The sequence below is a fragment of the Gorilla gorilla genome, chromosome 6, assembly GCF_029281585.2.
Source record: "Gorilla gorilla gorilla isolate KB3781 chromosome 6, NHGRI_mGorGor1-v2.1_pri, whole genome shotgun sequence".
Taxonomy (NCBI): Eukaryota; Metazoa; Chordata; class Mammalia; order Primates; family Hominidae; genus Gorilla; species Gorilla gorilla.
The window spans coordinates 160,995,771-161,016,910 of record NC_073230.2 but is presented as its reverse complement, the minus strand read 5'-3'; the positions used below and the strand labels follow the sequence as shown (position 1 = coordinate 161,016,910).

The window sequence follows — 21,140 nt, the reverse complement described above, 5'->3', positions numbered from 1 at the left end:
CCCCATGATCTCTAAAATCTTACATAATCTTGCCCTAGCTGCCTCTTTTTTATCCCTACCACAGTTTTTCTTACTGTTGACACTCTGGCCTCTCTTGTTGGCAAACCCGGCTTGCCCCAGGGGCTTTACGTCTGCTTTGCCTTAGTTTGGAGGGTTATCTCCATCTTTGTGCATATAACTTACTCCCTCATTTAGTTTTATTCTCAGTCATCTCCTAAAGGTCTTCATAGACCACTCTGTCTAATACAACATCCCCGCAGCTTACTTTTAATCCTTTTTCCTTGTTTTTTCTTTAAATAGCACTTACAGCGATGTCGTTTATGTACTAACTCCCCCTGAGAAAGTAAGCCCTCTGAGGGCAGGCACTTTGTTTCAGTCATTGCTGAGTGGGCAATGCCTGATACGTGATCCATAGACACAGTTCTGTGGGTAGTGAAATACTTTTTTAAATAAATGAGTGAGTAATCAGTATGAACAGCAAAGCTGCAAGTAGTTACTAGATGGTACCTGGCTTGTGCTCCATATGGAATTTCTAAAGAGTGATAGGTTTGTCTTTCATATTTTAACTTTTCCTACTGTGTTTTAATTTCTCAATGTCACTTTTAGACATGCCACTTTCTTAATGAAAAACTTTTTTTTCTTTGCTTTGTTTCTTACAGCATTTATTCTGTTTCACTTTTATTGCCTACAGGTCTTTAAATTTTGTCTCAATATACATTAGTCACAAGACAAAATAGTCTGAATTTTTAGTAAATTTTTGTAATTCAAAACATTATCTCCTTTGCTATGAAAAATTTTTACTGTAAAATTAAGAGTCTCAGGTTTTTATTCTAGCACTTGCCTCACTCAGTATCTGCTGTACTCTAGGTTTTTAGCAAATGGCTTAATATCTGAGAAAATACTGAAATTTTAAAAAACATATTTACTATATTTAGGTCCTGCTGATGACCCATTAGCTGATATTTCTGAAGTTTTAAACACAGATGATGACATTCTTGGAATAATTTCAGATGATCTAGCAAAATCAGTTGATCATTCAGGTATATATGAATACTGTTTACCCTTTTTCTGGTTTCTGATGTGAGCGAGAGGTGTATGATGTGTGGAACAAGTTTAGCCTTTTGTCTGTTTCCCAGTAACTTTGTTTTTGTTTTTGGCTTTGTTAAAGAACTCAGCATTTTCTTTGATCTGCCTCAGCTTTCCTGCTTTAGGAGGGGTATAGCAAGTTAGTTAATTTCTGTCGTCTTTCTAATTGCATCACATTTAAGGCACATTGCCTTAAAGTCTTGCTGTATCTTTTTTCTTCTTTTGTTTGTATTTTCCCTCACTTCCTGCTCCTGTGGTAATCATCCGTTTTATTTGGTTTGGGTCTTATAGGTCTTGATTTATGCACTTTCCAGGTTGAGAGCTCACCTTTTCCATTTGGTAAGAAACTGAGCAATGGATGATGGCTGACTAGAAGTAGTCTTCTTTTTTTATAGTGATTTCAGCTGAAACAACCTGTAGGTGCATGCTGTTTATCAGTAGTGCTAATTTGTCACTAATCCATACTTTGCTTTTCCCTTTTTGTGTGTGGCTAAAGCATAGTATAGCTGTACTGTACTTTGGGTGACTTTCTCAGTAGTTTTTCTTTAATGAATAATTTTATTTTTGTTAATATGTGGTTTACAATATTACCTAAATGTCGTAGAGCTAGTTCCTAATATAAGATCAAATAAGAACAGACTAAATTTTTACTTTTTAATAGTAATAATATTGAGAAAGCATGAAAAAAATGTAGATGATAAACCACTTTCACATGTGACTCTTACAAATGTGAGCTACAGCATGTTACAATTTTATAAAATGTAATGTACATAATCAGAATGTGCCTATAGAATACTTTAAAAATATTACCTATAATTGAAGTTATTTACAAAGGATAATGTTAAACACTGAGCATTTTAGGGCTTTTCATTAATTCATATGAAACATATTCCTTTTTACATACTGTGCATAATAATTGAACTGTACATTTGATAACACTATTCCAAATTAAAGCAATTATTTGCATATCGATTTCTCATAAACTCCTATCTTAAGCTTTTTTTTTTTTTTTTGGCAGGAGTTGGCAAGTTAAAACCAGATGTATTCTTTTATTCCTCAGGAAATGTTTTTACTTGAAATAGAACTTTACATGGCACCGAATACAAATATATTGTGCCTAATTTTTACTGAGCGACTCTCCAAATTGATATGAGAATTCTGATTCAGAATTACAGACTTTATTTCTCTATTTTAATCATATTGTTATATATTAAGTACAGGTAAATAATGCTATACATTTTTGTGTGAGTATTCTGAATGTACCTTTAAATTTATTTTCCTTACTCTTGTAGATGTTGGTCCTGTCACTGATGATCCTTCCTCTTTGCCTCAGCCAAATGTCAATCAGAGTTCACGACCATTAAGTGAAGAACAGCTAGATGGGATCCTCAGTCCTGAACTAGACAAAATGGTCACAGATGGTAAAATATTTGCCCTACATCTAGGCTTTCTAAAAGACCTGAGTAAATATGATTTTTAAAGATTTTTGCATGGTTATAATTTAACTTCTAATTATTTCTGTCAGTTAAATACTATTTTGTATCAGTATATGGAATTAGTAGCTGTTAATGTTTCTTTTTTTTTTTTTTTAATTTATTCTAGGAGCAATTCTTGGAAAATTATATAAAATTCCAGGTAAATGTGTTTTGATTTTCTAGTTAATGAAAATGGCATTCCCCATACCAGGACCCTACTAGTCTTTTAATCTTGTTACTATTATTGTCTTATCTCCTAGAGCTTGGCGGAAAAGATGTTGAAGACTTATTTACAGCTGTACTTAGTCCTGCGAACACTCAGCCAACTCCATTGCCACAGCCTCCCCCACCAACACAGCTGTTGCCAGTACACAATCAGGGTATGTTATGACTTTATAATTCTACATTATATTCACACACGTGTATATATGTGGGTACATATACACACACAAACAAGTTTTGCCCTATTCTTTAGTAGCCACGTATACAAACTGATAGGGAGAAAAACCCTTTTGTAATGATTGAAAAATACTGACTTCACATAGCGGTCTCCCTGAAATTCTCTGTAATTCTGTAATTATCCTTATGTCCAGTGGGGAGGATGTAACAGTGCCTGCCCTCTTCCCTCCCTGCAAGTCCCATTCCCAGCTCACTCCACTCTAGTCATTTGCCACATAGGCACTTGCTGTGTGTGTGTGTGGAACTGTCCCCGCTCACCTGGCTGCCTGTACTCATTGATCTGCCCTCGGTTTCACTGTCATCTCTCAGAGGTTAGCTGGTCACCACCCCACCCCCACGTTTTTCATTTGTAGCATATGGCACAAATATAATACCTGTTTGGGTAATTATGTCTTCCCTTTAGATTGTGAGCTCTTTAAAGGCTAGAGTTGTCCATGTCTTGCTTATATGCCCTGCCACAGAGTATGTGTTCAGTACATATTTTCATAGTAAATCAGTGACCTTTCTATCCCTGTAGACACTATGAAATTTTGTGAATGTTTGCCTATTTTGTTCATTTTTCTTCTGCCTACTTACAACTAGCTACCAATTTCTCCCCTTTTCTGTAGAGCTGAAATTTGATAGCCTAGGATTAAGGTCTGTATGAGTAGATAGGGAAATTGGTACAGGTATGGGAATCTATAGGAAGGAGTTTATGGAGTTGCATGGTGGCATGTATATAACTCTATCTATATGTATTTTTGTTTTGTTTTGAAACAGGGTCTCGCTCTGTCACCCAGGCTGACATGCAGTGGTGTGAACACAACTCACGTCAGCTGCATCTCCTGGGCTCAAGCGATCCTACTGTCCTCAGCCTCCCATGCAGCTGCGACCACAGACACACGCCATCATGCCTGGCTAATTTTTTGATTTTTTGCAGAGGTGGGGGTCTCACTTTGTTGCCCAGGCCAGTCTAGAACTCCTGGGTTCAAGTGATCCTCCCACCTTGGCCTCCCAAAGTGCTGGGATTACAGGCGTGGCCCTCTGTGCGCAGCTAGTATATATTTCTGATGATTTGAGCATAGGAACATCTCTCTCTATCCTATTGTCACTGCCTCATGACTATACCCTGAATTGAATAACATGAGGATATCTTCTCCTTTTCTTATGTTAAGTGCCAAAGTGTGTGAGTAATTTGTAACCTTTACTAACAACTTTGTGTATAAATGAAAATTCCATAATGCACATAATGGAAATATTTGAGTTTTTACCAGTTTAGCCTCTAAACATAAATTTACCTTGATTTTTGTTAGGCTAAACATGTGATTTACATTTGGGTAATATACTTACCATAACTATTCTTGCCTTAATTGTTCCCATATGCTTTTTTTTTTCTTTTTTTTTCTGAGACAGAGTCCACACCTTCGCCTAGGCTGGAGTGCAGTGGCGTGATCTCGGCTCACTGCAACCTCTGCCCTCCGAGTTCAGCGATTCTTCTGGCTTAGCCTCCCGAGTAGCTGGGATTACAGGTGCCTGCCACTGTGCCCGGCTAATTTTTTGTATTTTTAGTAGAGACGGGGTTTCACCATCTTGGTCAGGCTGGGCTTAAACTCCTGACCTTGTGAGCCATCTGCCTCAGCCTCCCAAAGTGCTGGGATTACAGGCGTGAGCCACTGCGCCCAGCCCTCATATGCTGTTTTAACGATTAAGAACTATTCAGTATTTCTCTTTTCAACACATAAAAATGACCTGTCTTTATGTTTTCTGAACTGAAAGTGCATATTTTAAAAATCAAAGATGTATTTCTTTATAAAAAAAATCTTACAATCATTATGAAAATCACTTCATTGTGCAGTCTCATTTTTAAAAGGTCTTGAGAGGATGACTTCTTTTTCTTTTCTTTTTTTTTTTGCAAGGTGTTAATGTGTAATACAAGGTGAATCAGGTTGCCTACCCTTAGGAGTTTGTAATTCTAATACTGTAGACTTTCAGGTATACAACTAATGTGTATTATAGTACAGTATAATTCAAGTACAGCCTTATGAATCACTAAGATTTCATTGCTCTTGTTTGAAAGAATAGTAGTTCTAATGTAAGGGCAAAGCATGATCAAGTTACATATAGGGCGACACATAGTTATTCAAGAATGGCAACTTTAACATTTTCCAGAGCAAAGGGAGTGGGCATTGTTTAAGGAAGCAAAACTAGAAGTGGACATTGGTGCTGATTGTAAAGGGCTCTGAGAAATAGGCAGAGGCAGCTGGCCTTTTCCCTAGAGGCTTCCAAGAGCCTTTGAAGACCTTACACCACTGGTGTGATCTGATCACTTATGTGTTTTGCTAAGGTAGCTCTGGTGTCAATATTGGGAATAAATTTGGGACGAGAAGAATTATACTAATGAGGTTATTGTGGTTGAGACTAAGTTAAAAAGTAGGTTCCATGTAAAGATACTTCAGTGCTGATTGAAAGGAAGGAATAGATACGAGAGAAAATGACATTAGAACAAGTAGGACTGTGCTACTGAATGGATATAAGGTGTGAGGAAAGGGGGAAATTAAAGTGAATTAGACTATGTATAAACCAGGGGCCCAGAGGATAATCATGAAACATGAAACAGAGGAATACTTAGTGTGTGTGCTGGTAGAAGGTAGTGGAGGTACAATGAATTTAGTTTTAGACCTCTTTTAGGTTGGTAGAAATGGGACATATACACTATTCTGACTTACAGGCAGTTGCAGTTAGTCAACGAGATGGATGAAAATGTAGGGATTATCTGTGTAATTGTGCTAATTGCAGATGTGGGAAGGATGAGATTTATTAAGAGAATATACTGCCAGTAGAGTATAGAATCTCGAGGAATGCTTTTAAATTAAATGTAATTAAGTATATGCTTAACTCATCTGATTTATATTAGGTGTGCAATTACATGTGTCTTATCTTTCTTCCTTTTAAAGGTTAGGTGAAAGTAAAAAAAGTAGTGAGAGATTTGAGACATTGAGTGAGAGGTATAGGATCTTGGAAATGAATGATCATTAGAGACAGGTTGTACAGTTAAGTAACATGACTACTTGAAAAACATTGTTTCATTGTACCATGGGAAGGTTGTTGCTAATCTTCAGTGGAGTAACTTCAATAGAATTGATGAGAAAGGGGAGGCAAAGTGTAATATGTTATTATGTAATATGTAATATGCTTTATTGTCTGATGGTAATAAAGTTCAGAAAGTAGAGAATAGAATTTTCAAGATTGAGATAGAGTAACTTCAAATACCTTTATGTAAAAGTTGTGAAGTAACTTTTGAACTTTTATAAACTAATATGACTAGTTTGGGTAGATATGGTAGACTTGGAAAAAAAAAAAAAGAGACCACTTCTTGAATAAAATAAGAAGAAATACTTTGCTTTTACTTGTTTGTCCTTGAACAAATTATTTAATTTCTGTGGGTCCTCTTTGCTTAAATGGAGCTGAACATAATAACCTATTTCAGTGGGTTTTCGTGAAGCTGTAAAGCTTTGAAGACAGTGCTTAGCATAGCATAAAGTACTTAACAAATAATAGCTAATATTACTATTGGGAAAAGTTTCAATATGTTAATATTGTAGATTATTACAAGATTATTATTGTAATATCAGTAGATGGCACTGATACCTAGCTACAGTATGGATCACATTCTCCTCGTCAATAAACTCTTGTTTCTCCTAATTACATGAAAGACATTTGATATTGTTTATTAAAATTCCACATTCGTTAACGCAGCAGTCCCCAGCCTTTTTCGCACCAGGGACCAGTTTCAAGGAAGACAATTTTTTCACAAACCCAGGTTGGTGGGTTGGGGAATGGTTTTGCGATGAAACTGTTCCACCTCAGATCATGAGGCATTAGATTCTCATAGGAACATGCTCGCATGCACACTTCACAATAGGGTTTGTGCTTTTATGAGAATCTAATACCGCCACTGATCTGACAGGTGCAGCTCAGGCGGTAATGGTCACTTGCCCGCTGTTCACCTACTGTGCGGCCGGGTTCCTAACAGGTCATGGACTGGTACCAGTCTGTGGCCCCAGAGTTGGGGACCCCTGCCTTAATGGAACCTGCTTTTCACTGAAGTGGAAAATAGATGTAGCATTCTAGTTTGAAAAAAGCAGAAATCTTGCCCTTTAATCCTTGGAGTAAATGTAAGTGTCATGAGATATTTGTTGTTGTGAAAACCTGATCCAGTGGACCCAGCTGTGGCATTTAGTAGGGTAAGCCCATTTGTGAAAGTCAGAGAGTTCTAGGAAGTCTTCGAGACAAAATCTTTTAAACTTGTCAGTGATCATCCTTAGTATCTGCACATACATACTGGAGCTATGTAGGCTTTAGTGTTGTAATATTCAAATGATGTGGTTTAAGTGAAAGACCATTATACGTTGTAAAATGTACGTGTATGAGACTTTTTTTTTAATCTAATGGAATGACATTAGATAAAAAAAAAAAATCAGGTGATCAGGTTAGGAATTCTCTAGTTATACCAAGTATTAGTCAACTCTGTATTGCCATTTGTGTAATTAATTGGTAATGTGGATCTCATGTAATAGTATGGCTCTAAGTGTTGCAACAATTAACAGAGGCCTTGTGTATTTCCACAAATCATCAAGTTTAATTGGGAGGGCTTTTTGAAGGTACACAAAGTTTTTGTTGTTCTTTCTTTTTTCTGGAAACTGCTCCAATATGGACAGTTGGCTTAGTTCCAAATAGTTTAGACAAGTAGACTTTCACAATAAGGCTTGGAGTTACATGCTTAAAGGAGTGTTGTAAAGAAACATAAGATGGTCCTTTTATTTGCCTAATGTCTATTCAGAAAGAAAACGATAAGGTATTTGATGTTTGTGAATAAGCTCGAATGAGAATTCAAATGTGTTTGGGGGCTCAACTGTAAGTTATAAAAATTAGGCCAAAACCAGAGTGTATATATTTTTAGGAATAATCATCTGATTGATAGTGATAGATATATTGCTTACTCAAAACTAATTTAGAGAAAGTATCAATTTAAGAATCATAGGTGGGGTGGACACAGTGGCTCACACCTGTAATCCCAGCACTTTGGGAGGCTGAGGTGGGTGGATCACTTGAGGCAGGAGTTTGAGATCAGCTTGGCCAAAATGGTGAAACCCCACCTCCACTAAAAATACAAAAATCAGCTGGGCATGGTGGCAAGTGCCTGTGATTCCAACTACTCAGGAGGCTGAGGCAGAATTGCTTGAACCTGGGAGGCGGAGGGGGCAGTGAGCTGAGATCTTGCCACTGCACTCCAGCCTTGGCGACAGAGTGAGACTCCATCTTAAAAAAAAAAAAAAAGGAAAGAATCATAGATTTTTTTTTTTTTTTGGTATTAAGAGGAACAGGAATAAAATATAAGAAATATCTGTTTGTAAATTTTTAATGAAGAGAAAGAATATTTGATAAAACTTACTAGCATTTGCTGTGATTCATTAGTGTTTTTTAGGAGTTAATTGTGTCGAATAGTTACTGCATACCAGGAACTATGTTTAGAGCTGTACACACATTATCTCAATTAACCCAAATAACAGAATACCTACGGTTTACAGAAATAGAAATTGATTCTGCTTCTAACAGGTAAAATTGAGGTTCACACCCCGGGCTTTTGGACTCCAGAACACTTGCTATTTCTAGTACACAATAATGAAATAGTCACAGCTGTAGAGATCATATTTCAAAATCTTATAGCCAAAAGTCACTCTTTAAGTATTATAAAATACTGAAAAAAATCCTACTTTTAAATTGCATTAAAGGTTTTGATTTAGAAGTATAAGCATCTCTTCTATACTTGGGGCTTTGGTTCCAGGACCCCCAGGTATAATAACCAAAATCTGAGAATACAGAAGTCAAATGTTGGCCCTATGGAACTTGGCATACAAGAAAAGTTGGTCCTCTCTATGCATGGGTTTCACTGTGTTTTCCATCCACATTCAATTGAAAAAAATTTGTGTTTATGTGGACCCATGCAGTTAAAAACCATGTTGTTCAAGGGTCAGCTTTACTTCAACTCCTTGTTATTTGTGAATATCATGCAAACGGAATTATTTTTTTCTCTTAAGATGTTTTTTCACGGATGCCTCTCATGAATGGCCTTATTGGACCCAGTCCTCATCTCCCACATAATTCTTTGCCACCTGGAAGCGGACTGGGAACTTTCTCTGCAATTGCACAATCCTCTTATCCTGATGCCAGGTACAAGCCTTGTTTTCTATGGAAACTTAAATTGCACTAATTTCTGTTTGATTTATATATAAATTAGTCTGCTTAAATGATTGTGTATGATATTATTGTATGTTGCGTTTATTGTGGCTTTTGCTATAAATATGTTACTTTTAACTATTTTGTAATAGGTTTTAATGAAAGCTATACTTGAACATATATTAAACAGTTATGTTATGTTCATAAAGTAAAGATATTTATTTTTTCCCAGGGATAAAAATTCAGCCTTTAATCCAATGGCAAGTGATCCTAACAACTCTTGGACATCATCAGCTCCCACTGTGGAAGGAGAAAATGACACAATGTCGAATGCCCAGAGAAGCACGCTTAAGTGGGAGAAAGAGGAGGCTCTGGGTGAAATGGCAACAGTTGCCCCAGTTCTCTACACCAATATTAATTTCCCCAACTTAAAGGAAGAATTCCCTGGTAAGCCATGAATATATTATTTCTCTCTATTTTACCAACATTTTCACATGTGCAATACCTTTTTTTTTTAACTGCAATAGAAAGGTAGCTTAACTAATTTTTGTCTATGATGACCCACAACATGAAGATTCCCTAGATGTCTAGAAACATCTTGCATTTTACTTTGTCCTAGACCCTGCATCCATCCTATTTCCCAAAAATTAGTTTCAATTAGTGAAATGGTCAGTTTTTCAGCTCCTAGCAGTACTTATTAATATGCAGAAATCCGTGTTATGTGATTCTTTAAAAAATTTCTAGAACCCAAACTATCATTTAATCAAAAATACTGCTAGGCTAAACCAGTGAATCCTAAATAGTGTTTTTATGAAACAAATTCAGTATTGTCTTCCCTTCTTCCCCTCACTTTCCCTGACTGTCCAGCTATTACCACTGCCTCTTGAGAAAAACAGATGATAATAGTACAGTTTGTGAAAATTCTGATTAACCAGTGAATGAGAAATTTGGATTAATGAAATGTCAATTATTGGATATATGCAAGCAATGCGGTTTTATTATTTTGAGTTCATGGTATCAGACAAACTAGGATTGAAAAAGTTACTCAAACTCAGTTTTGCAATAGTTTCCCAGCTATCTATCAATACACAAACTCTTAAATTACTAGAGGGGTACCTGGAAGTGACTTTTCATTTGGATGACCCCTGTTTTTAGGTACCTTTTTGGATTGGCGTCTTCATGGGACTTTATTCATTATGTATTGTAATAAATGAAATGCTTTTTATCTAACAATAGAAATCAGTGGTTTGATGCAGGGAGACCTGTGAAGGCAGTATCCCATTCTTCAGCCACTTTCTTTCCATGCTTACATTTGCTGTTTATGAACGTACATGGGTATGTTGTCATTTTGTGTCAGCACAAATTGTCCTTACAGCAGAGCTGTAACTTTTTTAAAAGTAATTTTCTTCAATAATTTTACTTTGTGATTCAAGAACCTCATGAAATACTGTGTTAAAGCTGTTGGTCTGTGAACTGATTTTTCATTTTCATTGGCTTTTTGGAAGCTTGCTTTCTTTTTGTAATGTGGAATAAATAATTTCTGTATTTATCGTTAACTGTTGATCTTACCCAGGCTTCTTCATTTTGTATACCGTCATGACACTGAATTTCATATAAATGGTTTGAACTCATTACTTTTCCATGTGTTTGTTGTCCACAAATGCTAGTGAGATGCTTATTTATGACTTTGTTTACTTCTGGTAGGTCAAATTGATAGATTTCTGTTTAGCACAGATGTTTTACAAACTTGTACTTTGGTTCTGGTGGTATCTTACCACCAGAGGGAATTTATTATGTTTGGCTTACATTTTTGCTACTTTGTCCCTTGAATCTAAAAACTTCCCAACTTTACAAGCTAGGTTGTTAATAAGGCAGCACTTCATTTAGAAAACATTTGTTTGGCCTACAGTGTGCCACGATCTTTGTTCTTTGTAAAAAACTTAATATAGGTCTGTGACCTCATGAGAATATGGCCTGAATAAGATTAACTGTCAGCAGTTCATCAACATTCTTTATTACAACACATCATTAGCATGGCTCTGAGAAAGTGTTATACTCTGTTCTTTTGTTGCAGATTGGACTACTAGAGTGAAGCAAATTGCCAAATTGTGGAGAAAAGCAAGCTCACAAGAAAGAGCACCATATGTGGTATTTTAAGAAACTCTTATCTTTTAAATATTTAAATACAGTGCTTGAACCTTATTTGTATTAGATTAATAAAAAACAAATTTCCATTTCAGAAAATGCTTGTTAGTACCTGTACAACAAGCAACTTTATTTTTACAGTGATTTTCTAACTCCTTATGTCTTAATAGAGAGTGTGACATTTTTATAAGCAAGTTAACAGAACCAAAATGTTGAAGATTGAAAATCAGCTATTTTAGGGGGGAAGGAGTAATTCATTTCCCTTTAAAATTGTTTTATCTCTTCAGCAGAGGTACAGTTGGCAGTCTGTATCCATGAGTTCTGTATCTGTGGATTCAACCAACCATGGATCAAAAACATTTTGGGAAAACATCTATACTGAACTTGTACAGACTCTTTTCCTTGTCATTGTTTTTAAAACAATATAACAACGATTTACATAGCATTTATATTGTGTTAAGTATTACAAGTAATCTAAAGATGACTTAAAGTATACAGGAGGGGCCAGGCACAGTGACCCACATCTGTAATCCCAGCAGTTTGAGAGGCCAAGGTGGGCAGATGGCTTTGAGCCCAGGAGTTCAAGACCAGCCTGGGCAACATAGCCAAAGCCTCATCTCTATAAAAAATGAAAAAATTAGCTGGGTATGATGGCGCATGCCTGTAGTCTCAGCTACTTGAGAGACTTGAGGGGTTGAGGCTTCAGTGAGCCAAAATTGTACCACTGCATTCCAGCCTAGGTGACAGAGCAAGACCCTGCTAGGTCAAAAAATAAAAAGGGAGAAAGTATACAGGAGGATATGTGTGGGTTATGTGCAAATACTGTGACATTTTCTATAAGGGACTTGAGCATCTGTGGATTTTGGTATCTGCAGGGAATCCTGGAACCAATACCCCATGGATACAGAGGGACAACTGTACTAAATTTGGAGACTGGATTGGCATGCCTCAGTGTCTTCCACAGTCACCTCTTTTCTTGTTAGGTTTCATAGAGAATCTTTGTGCATCTTGAAAGAGAAATATTTAGACATCTTTAAAAAGTTTTTGACACATGATCTTTGCCATGAACTATTAGGTAATTTTATAAGATTCACAGTTCATATGGTAAATTATTTTCTCCCAAAGAGCCAAATTAAGATTGTCAGCTGGAACCAAATCCTTGCTTTCGTTTTAAAGCGTATTAAATCTGTATTATTGTTGGAAAATATATATAGTTATTTTCCAGCTTGTTCCCCAGTGCACATATTTTCAGTTACAGTGATTATTTTGGATAGAGCATATATGTGTGTATATGCTCTATCACATATATATATATATATATATATAGATGTGTTGATATGCTGTGTTTTATTTTGACTTGAATTAGGTAATGAAAGAATTTTTTAAATTTTTAAGTGATTTCTTTAATGATATGTTTCAAATATCCAGATTTTTTTTTTTTAAAGACTGATTGGATATTTTTCCTTTTTTCTAAATTTTTTTTTTTTTTTTTGAGATGGAGCTTCACAGTTGTTGCCCAGGCTGGAGTGCAATGGTGCGATCTCGGCTCACTGCAACCTCTGCCTTCCAGATTCAAGCGATTCTCCTGCCTCAGCCTCCCAAGTAGCTGGGATTACAGGCATGTGCCACCATGCCTGGCTGATTTTTCTTTTTCTTTTTCTTTTTTTTGAGACAGAGTTTTGCTCTTGTTGCCCAGGCTGGAGTGCAATGGCGCAATCTTGGCTCACCACAACCTCCGCCTCCTGAGTTCAAGTGATTCTCCTGCCTCAGCCTCCCGAGTAGCTGGGATTACAGGCATGTGCCACCACACCTGGCTAATTTTGTATTTTTAGTAGAGATGGGGTGTCTCCATGTTGGTCAGACTGGTGTCGAACTCCCGACCTCAGGTGATCCACCCGCCTCAGCCTCCCAAAGTACTGGGATTACAGGTGTGAGCCACTGCGCCCGGCCTAATTTTGTATTTTTAGTAGAGGTGGGGTTTCACCATGTTGGTCAGGCTGATCTCGAACACCTGACGTCAGGTGATCCACCCGCCTTGGCCTCCCAAAGTGCTGGGATTACGAGCATGAGCCACCATGCCTGGCCCCAGCCCCTTCTTTCTAAATTGAAGGAGACATAATTTCTAAGGATATGTTAAGAAAACTAGGAGCTAAAATATTAAATCACACCTAGGATCCTTAAGCTTAATTCAAATACATAGAAATATATCCTCAACTGATAGGTACTGTGCACTGTAAAGAGAGAAGATGAGTTAGTGTCCAGATCCTTTTTTGGGAGGTGCCGTAAGTATTTCAACTATTTTACCTGACTTTTTTTTCTTTTATTTGAGAAAGTTTATGGTAGTTTTATTTTATTCCTTAAAACATTTAACATAATCTGGGAATTTTTTTTTCTTCTTTTGTCAAAGCAAAAAGCCAGAGATAACAGAGCTGCTTTACGCATTAATAAAGTACAGATGTCAAATGATTCCATGAAAAGGCAGCAACAGCAAGATAGCATTGATCCCAGCTCTCGTATTGATTCGGAGCTCTTTAAAGATCCTTTAAAGCAAAGAGAATCAGAACATGAACAGGAATGGAAATTTAGACAGGTATGGAATTTTTGGATAATCTACTTTTTGAAGTTGCATTTTTGTTTTGAGAAGGGAGGTCTTTGCATTATTATTTTAGAATATAGTTCTTAGACCATGAAAATTTGATTTAGGATAGACTTGTTTCTCTTTTCAGTAAAATATATTTAAATTGATTTGGGAAATTTATTGAAATATTATAAACAATATACTGCCCTAGGCACAAATGGAACATACCATGATGAGTGATTTCTCTTCTTCAGGAATTCATAATCTAATATGGGAGCAATCTGGTAGCTGCTGACATCAAACAAATTAACTTTCTGTTGCTTTTTCCCCCCATGATGGTAGTTTTCTTCCTTAACCTAAATATGATTGCTTTTTCTTTTCTATTTTAATAGCAAATGCGTCAGAAAAGTAAGCAGCAAGCTAAAATTGAAGCCACACAGAAACTTGAACAGGTGAAAAATGAGCAGCAGCAGCAGCAACAACAGCAATTTGGTTCTCAGCATCTTCTGGTGCAGTCTGGTTCAGATACACCAAGTAGTGGGATACAGAGTCCCTTGACACCTCAGCCTGGCAATGGAAATATGTCTCCTGCACAGTCATTCCATAAAGAACTGTTTACAAAACAGCCACCCAGTACCCCTGCGTCTACATCTTCAGATGATGTGTTTGTAAAGCCACAAGCTCCACCTCCTCCTCCAGCCCCATCCCGGATTCCCATCCAGGATAGTCTTTCTCAGGCTCAGACTTCTCAGCCACCCTCACCACAAGTGTTTTCACCTGGGTCCTCTAACTCACGACCACCATCTCCAATGGATCCATATGCAAAAATGGTTGGTACCCCTCGACCACCTCCTGTGGGCCATAGTTTTTCCAGAAGAAATTCTGCTGCACCAGTGGAAAACTGTACACCTTTATCATCGGTATCTAGGCCCCTTCAAATGAATGAGACAACAGCAAATAGGCCATCCCCCGTCAGAGATTTATGTTCTTCTTCCACGACAAATAATGACCCCTATGCAAAACCTCCAGACACACCTAGGCCTGTGATGACAGATCAATTTCCCAAATCCTTGGGCCTATCCCGGTCTCCTGTAGTTTCAGAACAAACTGCAAAAGGCCCTGTAGCAGCTGGAACCAGTGATCACTTTACTAAACCATCTCCTAGGGCAGATGTGTTTCAAAGACAAAGGATACCTGACTCATATGCACGACCCTTGTTGACACCTGCACCTCTTGATAGTGGTCCTGGACCTTTTAAGACTCCAATGCAACCTCCTCCGTCCTCTCAGGATCCTTATGGATCAGGGTCACAGGCATCAAGGCGATTGTCTGTTGACCCTTATGAAAGGCCTGCTTTGACACCAAGACCTATAGATAATTTTTCTCATAATCAGTCAAATGATCCATATAGTCAGCCTCCCCTAACCCCACATCCAGCAATGAATGAATCTTTTGCCCATCCTTCAAGGGCTTTTTCCCAGCCTGGAACCATATCAAGGCCAACATCTCAGGACCCATACTCCCAACCCCCAGGAACTCCACGACCTGTTGTAGATTCTTATTCCCAATCTTCAGGAACAGCTAGGTCCAATACAGACCCTTACTCTCAACCTCCTGGAACTCCCCGGCCTACTACTGTTGACCCATATAGTCAGCAGCCCCAAACCCCAAGACCATCTACACAAACTGACTTGTTTGTTACACCTGTAACAAATCAGAGGCATTCTGATCCATATGCTCATCCTCCTGGAACACCAAGACCTGGAATTTCTGTCCCTTACTCTCAGCCACCAGCAACACCAAGGCCAAGGATTTCAGAGGGTTTTACTAGGTCCTCAATGACAAGACCAGTCCTCATGCCAAATCAGGATCCTTTCCTGCAAGCAGCACAAAACCGAGGACCAGCTTTACCTGGCCCGTTGGTAAGGCCACCTGATACATGTTCCCAGACACCTAGGCCCCCTGGACCTGGTCTTTCAGACACATTTAGCCGTGTTTCCCCATCTGCTGCCCGTGATCCCTATGATCAGCCTCCAATGACTCCAAGATCTCAGTCTGACTCTTTTGGAACAAGTCAAACTGCCCATGATGTTGCTGATCAGGCAAGGCCTGGATCAGAGGGGAGCTTCTGTGCATCTTCAAACTCTCCAATGCACTCCCAAGGCCAGCAGTTCTCTGGTGTCTCCCAGCTTCCTGGACCTGTGCCAACTTCAGGAGTAACTGATACACAGAATACTGTAAATATGGCCCAAGCAGATACAGAGAAATTGAGACAGGTAAACACATTGTATGTTCTCAGTTTTAAATGTATTATTTGAGGAAGCTGTTCATTTCATCAAACTGAGTAATTTCTACACAGGAGTTAATTTTTTATTTTTTTTTATTCTGTAGAGTTTGTCATACTGCAAAAAAGAAAAATGAAATTGATGAAATTAACACCAGTTTAATTTATTCTGTATCTGATTTCAGTCTTCACGAATTCGCAGGGGAATCCTTAAATATTAAAGCTTTGTTTTGTGATAGTTGTCTGGCAAGGAAAAGGACCCAAACCATCAAATTATTTTTCCTAATATATTGAATAGTTAAATGTAACTGGTATTTCATCAAACTTTGAAACATTACCATAGCCACATAATGAAGGTATCAGGATTTAAAAAGCCACTAACCTGTCAGGCATGGTGGCGCATGCTTGTAATCCCAGCTACTTGAGAGGCTGAGACAGGAGCATCACTTGAGTCCAGGAATTTGAGGCCAGCCTGGGCAACATAGCAAGATCCCATATCTAAAAATAAAAAGCCAGTAACCTTTAAAAAGCCATTAATTACCACAAATCCCAGTGATTTTTGTTTCTTCCCATTTAGCGGCAGAAGTTACGTGAAATCATTCTCCAGCAGCAACAGCAGAAGAAGATTGCAGGTCGACAGGAGAAGGGGTCACAGGACTCACCCGCAGTGCCTCATCCAGGGCCTCTTCAACACTGGCAACCAGAGAATGTTAACCAGGCTTTCACCAGACCCCCACCTCCCTATCCTGGGAACATTAGGTCTCCTGTTGCCCCTTCTTTAGGACCTAGATATGCTGTTTTCCCAAAAGATCAGCGTGGACCCTATCCTCCTGATGTTGCTAGTATGGGGATGAGACCTCATGGATTTAGGTAATGCTTTTAATGTCCTGCCGAATTTAAATTGCTATTAGAAGAGGGAAACAGAGCTGGGTGTGGTGGCTTGTGCCTGTAATCCTAGCTACTGGCTGAGGCAGGAGGATTGCTTGAGGCTAGGAGTTTTGAGACCGGCCTGGGTAATATAGTGAGACCCCCCCCAATCTCTTAAACAAATTTAAAAATTTTTTAAAAGAAATAGACAAATGAAGTTAGTATTAATCAGGAAGCTGTTACTGCTTTCTACTTCTTTCTCCCCTTTGAAATATATATAATCTGCTATTTAGTGCTAATGAGAGGTCATAGACATTTTTTTCCTCTAAGAACTCTATAGACTCTGAAAACATTACCTTTGTTTTTAAATATTAACTGTGTTAGCATTACCTTGCACCCTTAATGATGTAGTTTATCATATGACATCCTCAAAATGTAGCTGTTCTGTGTAGGCAAAGCCTCCTACGATGTGATGAGACTTGTCCTCTCTCCAAATTTCTACCTTTTAACTTTACATTCTAAATTAATTTTAGGCTGGGCGCAGTGGCTCAGGCCTGTAATCCCAATACTTTGGGAGGCCGAGGTGGGCGGATCACTTGAGGTCAGGAGTTCGAGACCAACCTGGCCAACATGGTAAAACCCTGCCTCTAGTAAAAATACAAAAATTGGCCGGCCATGGCAGCAGGCACCGCGCCTGTATTCGCAGCTACTCAGGAGGCTGAGACAAAAGGATCACTTGAACCCAGGAGGTGGAGGTTGCAGTGAGCCCAGGTCACGCCACTGCACTCCAGCCTGGGAGACAGAACGAGACTCTGTCTCAATTTAAAAAGTAATAATAATAAATTTTAGAGATTTCCGAACTGAAAGGACTTTCCCTTTAGGAACTTTCCATAGTGAGATAGGGTTGTAAGTTAGTGGTGATGATAGGGTTGTAAGTTAGTGGTGATGAATCATAAGAATGTTTCCTTTTTCAAAGTGGCTAAAGTCAAAGCCAAACCTATGCCCTAGTTATAATAAGGAAATAGTTCTTTAAGATAATGCGTTTTAGTTTTATATCTTTTAGTCTTATATCTACCTCCATGTTATATTCTTTTAGTTTCCTTTTCTTCTGCCTTAGTTGTAATTTATGCCTCTTGCTACATTTTATATTTTGTGTAAATTGCCTGTAATCTTACTCTTAATTTCCTTTTTTTCTTCCACCTTGTTATAATTTATGCCTCTTGCTATGCTTTGAATTCTGTGTAAGTTGCCTGTAATCCTGTCTAGAAGGAAGTACAATATAAAATACTCCAACAATTTATACATTTACTTAATCTTTATAGATGAGGCCTACTCGTCCTTTTCTCTAAGTTTATTCTATCCCGTCATCAAACCTGTGCCTTTGTAGTCTCATGTACTGAGGCCTGTAAATCCCTCAATAGGTATGAAGACCTATCTTCATTCAAACATCATCCCCAAATCAGCTTCCTCCATCGAACCTCCCTAAATATAGATAAAAGAAACTCTTCCTGAAAAAGTCCAGTAGTATTGTTCTTATCTCTGAACAATTGATTTCATCTGCGTGGTTGTTCTTCCTTTGTCTTCATTTTTGTTATCTGTTAAATCTTAAGCCTTTAGAGCTCAGATATGGTGTTCATTATAGGATTCTTAGCAAAATCGTACTTGCATATGAATACCTGTAAATACTTTTTAATGGTGATAGCTTTGCTTTTGTAAGTCATAGTATTTGGCAACATTTTGTATGTACAGTTTAATTGAAGACTTTTCTTTTTTTCAACTTAACTCTAAATTTAACATAATACCTATTTGCTTTTTTTTTTTTTTTTTTTAAAAGATTTGGATTTCCAGGAGGTAGTCATGGTACCATGCCGAGTCAAGAGCGCTTCCTTGTGCCTCCTCAACAAATACAGGGATCTGGAGTTTCTCCACAGCTAAGAAGATCAATATCTGTAGATATGCCTAGGCCTTTAAATAACTCACAAATGAATAATCCAGTTGGACTTCCTCAGCATTTTTCACCACAGAGCTTGCCAGTTCAGCAGCATAACATACTGGGCCAAGCATATATTGAACTGAGACATAGGGCTCCTGACGGAAGGCAACGGCTGCCTTTCAGTGCTCCACCTGGCAGCATTGTAGAGGCATCTTCTAATCTGAGACATGGAAACTTCATTCCCCGGCCAGACTTTCCAGGCCCTAGACACGCAGACCCCATGCGACGACCTCCCCAGGGTCTACCTAATCAGCTACCTGTGCACCCAGATTTGGAACAAGTGCCACCATCTCAACAAGAGCAAGGTCATTCTGTCCATTCATCTTCTATGGTCTTGAGGACTCTGAACCATCCACTAGGTGGTGAATTTTCAGAAGCTCCTTTGTCAACATCTGTTCCATCTGAAACAACGTCTGATAATTTACAGATAACCACCCAACCTTCTGATGGTCTAGAGGAAAAACTTGATTCTGATGACCCTTCTGTGAAGGAACTGGATGTTAAAGACCTTGAGGGGGTTGAAGTCAAAGACTTAGATGATGAAGATCTTGAAAACTTAAATTTAGATACAGAGGATGGCAAGGTAGTTGAATTGGATACTTTAGATAATTTGGAAACTAATGATCCCAACCTGGATGACCTCTTAAGGTCAGGAGAGTTTGATATCATTGCATATACAGATCCAGAACTTGACATGGGAGATAAGAAAAGCATGTTTAATGAGGAACTAGACCTTCCAATTGATGATAAGTTAGATAATCAGTGTGTATCTGTTGAACCAAAAAAAAAGGAACAAGAAAACAAAACTCTGGTTCTCTCTGATAAACATTCACCACAGAAAAAATCCACTGTTACCAATGAGGTAAAAACGGAAGTATTGTCTCCAAATTCTAAGGTGGAATCCAAATGTGAAACTGAAAAAAATGATGAGAATAAAGATAATGTTGACACTCCTTGCTCACAGGCTTCTGCTCACTCAGACCTAAATGATGGAGAAAAGACTTCTTTGCATCCTTGTGATCCAGATCTATTTGAGAAAAGAACCAGTCGAGAAACTGCTGGCCCCGGTGGAAATGTCATTCAAGCATCCACTCAACTACCTGCTCAAGATGTAATAAACTCTTGTGGCATAACTGGATCAACTCCAGTTCTCTCGAGTTTACTTGCTAATGAGAAATCTGATAATTCAGACATTAGGCCATTGGGGTCTCCACCACCACCAACTCTGCCGGCCTCACCATCCAATCATGTGTCAAGTTTGCCTCCTTTAATAGCACCGCCTGGCCGTGTTTTGGATAATACCATGAATTCTAATGTAACAGTAGTCTCTAGGGTAAACCATGTTTTTTCTCAGGGTGTGCAGGTAAATCCAGGATTCATTCCAGGTCAATCAACAGTTAACCACAATCTGGGGACAGGAAAACCTACAACTCAAACTGGGCCTCTAACAAGTCAGTCTGGTACCAGTAGCATGTCTGGACCCCAACAGCTAATGATTCCTCAAACATTAGCACAGCAGAATAGAGAGAGGCCCCTTCTTCTAGAAGAACAGCCTCTACTTCTACAGGATCTTTTGGATCAAGAAAGGCAAGAACAGCAGCAGCAAAGACAGATGCAAGCCATGATTCGTCAGCGATCAGAACCGTTCTTCCCTAATATTGGTAGGAGTTTTCTTGAGTCTCAACATATATTACTGTGCGTATTAGAGTGGCATGCGATATGCTTGTAAGATTTTATTATTAGAATTACAGTTGGAATAAAGCACTGAGTTTTTCTATTCCTCCTTGAGGGGTTTGTTTGTTTTGTTTTGAGATGGAGTCTCACTGTGTCACCCAAGATGGAGTGCAGTGGCGCGATCTCGGCTCACAGCAACCTCCACCTCCTGGGTTCAAGTGATTCTCCTGCCTCAGCCTCCCGAGTAGCTGGGACTACAGACATGCGCCACCATGCCTGGCTAATTTTTGTATTTTTAGTAGAGGTGCGGGGTTTCACCATGTTGGCCAGGCTGGTCTCAAACTCCTGACCTCAGGTGATGCG

General features: G+C 38.4%; 1 protein-coding gene across 22 annotated transcripts in view; it reads left to right on the top strand.

The window, feature by feature from the left end:
• Positions 1-21,140, top strand: part of KMT2C (lysine methyltransferase 2C) — a 300,175-nt gene that overhangs the window by 238,461 nt on the left and 40,574 nt on the right. For 17 of the 22 annotated variants that reach the window (XM_055392460.2, XM_055392455.2, XM_055392459.2 and 14 more), the window contains 12 exons: positions 936-1,040; positions 1,378-1,425; positions 2,379-2,507; positions 2,689-2,721; positions 2,822-2,941; positions 9,098-9,230; positions 9,469-9,683; positions 11,311-11,384; positions 13,789-13,971; positions 14,352-16,235; positions 16,821-17,113; positions 18,945-20,764. In XM_055392460.2, coding sequence (XP_055248435.1) covers positions 936-1,040; positions 1,378-1,425; positions 2,379-2,507; positions 2,689-2,721; positions 2,822-2,941; positions 9,098-9,230; positions 9,469-9,683; positions 11,311-11,384; positions 13,789-13,971; positions 14,352-16,235; positions 16,821-17,113; positions 18,945-20,764 — 5,037 coding nt within the window. The remainder of the gene's footprint in view (positions 1-935; positions 1,041-1,377; positions 1,426-2,378; positions 2,508-2,688; positions 2,722-2,821; positions 2,942-9,097; positions 9,231-9,468; positions 9,684-11,310; positions 11,385-13,788; positions 13,972-14,351; positions 16,236-16,820; positions 17,114-18,944; positions 20,765-21,140) is intronic. The other 5 variants (XM_055392477.2, XM_063708867.1, XM_055392479.2 and 2 more) reach the window with 2 other exon arrangements.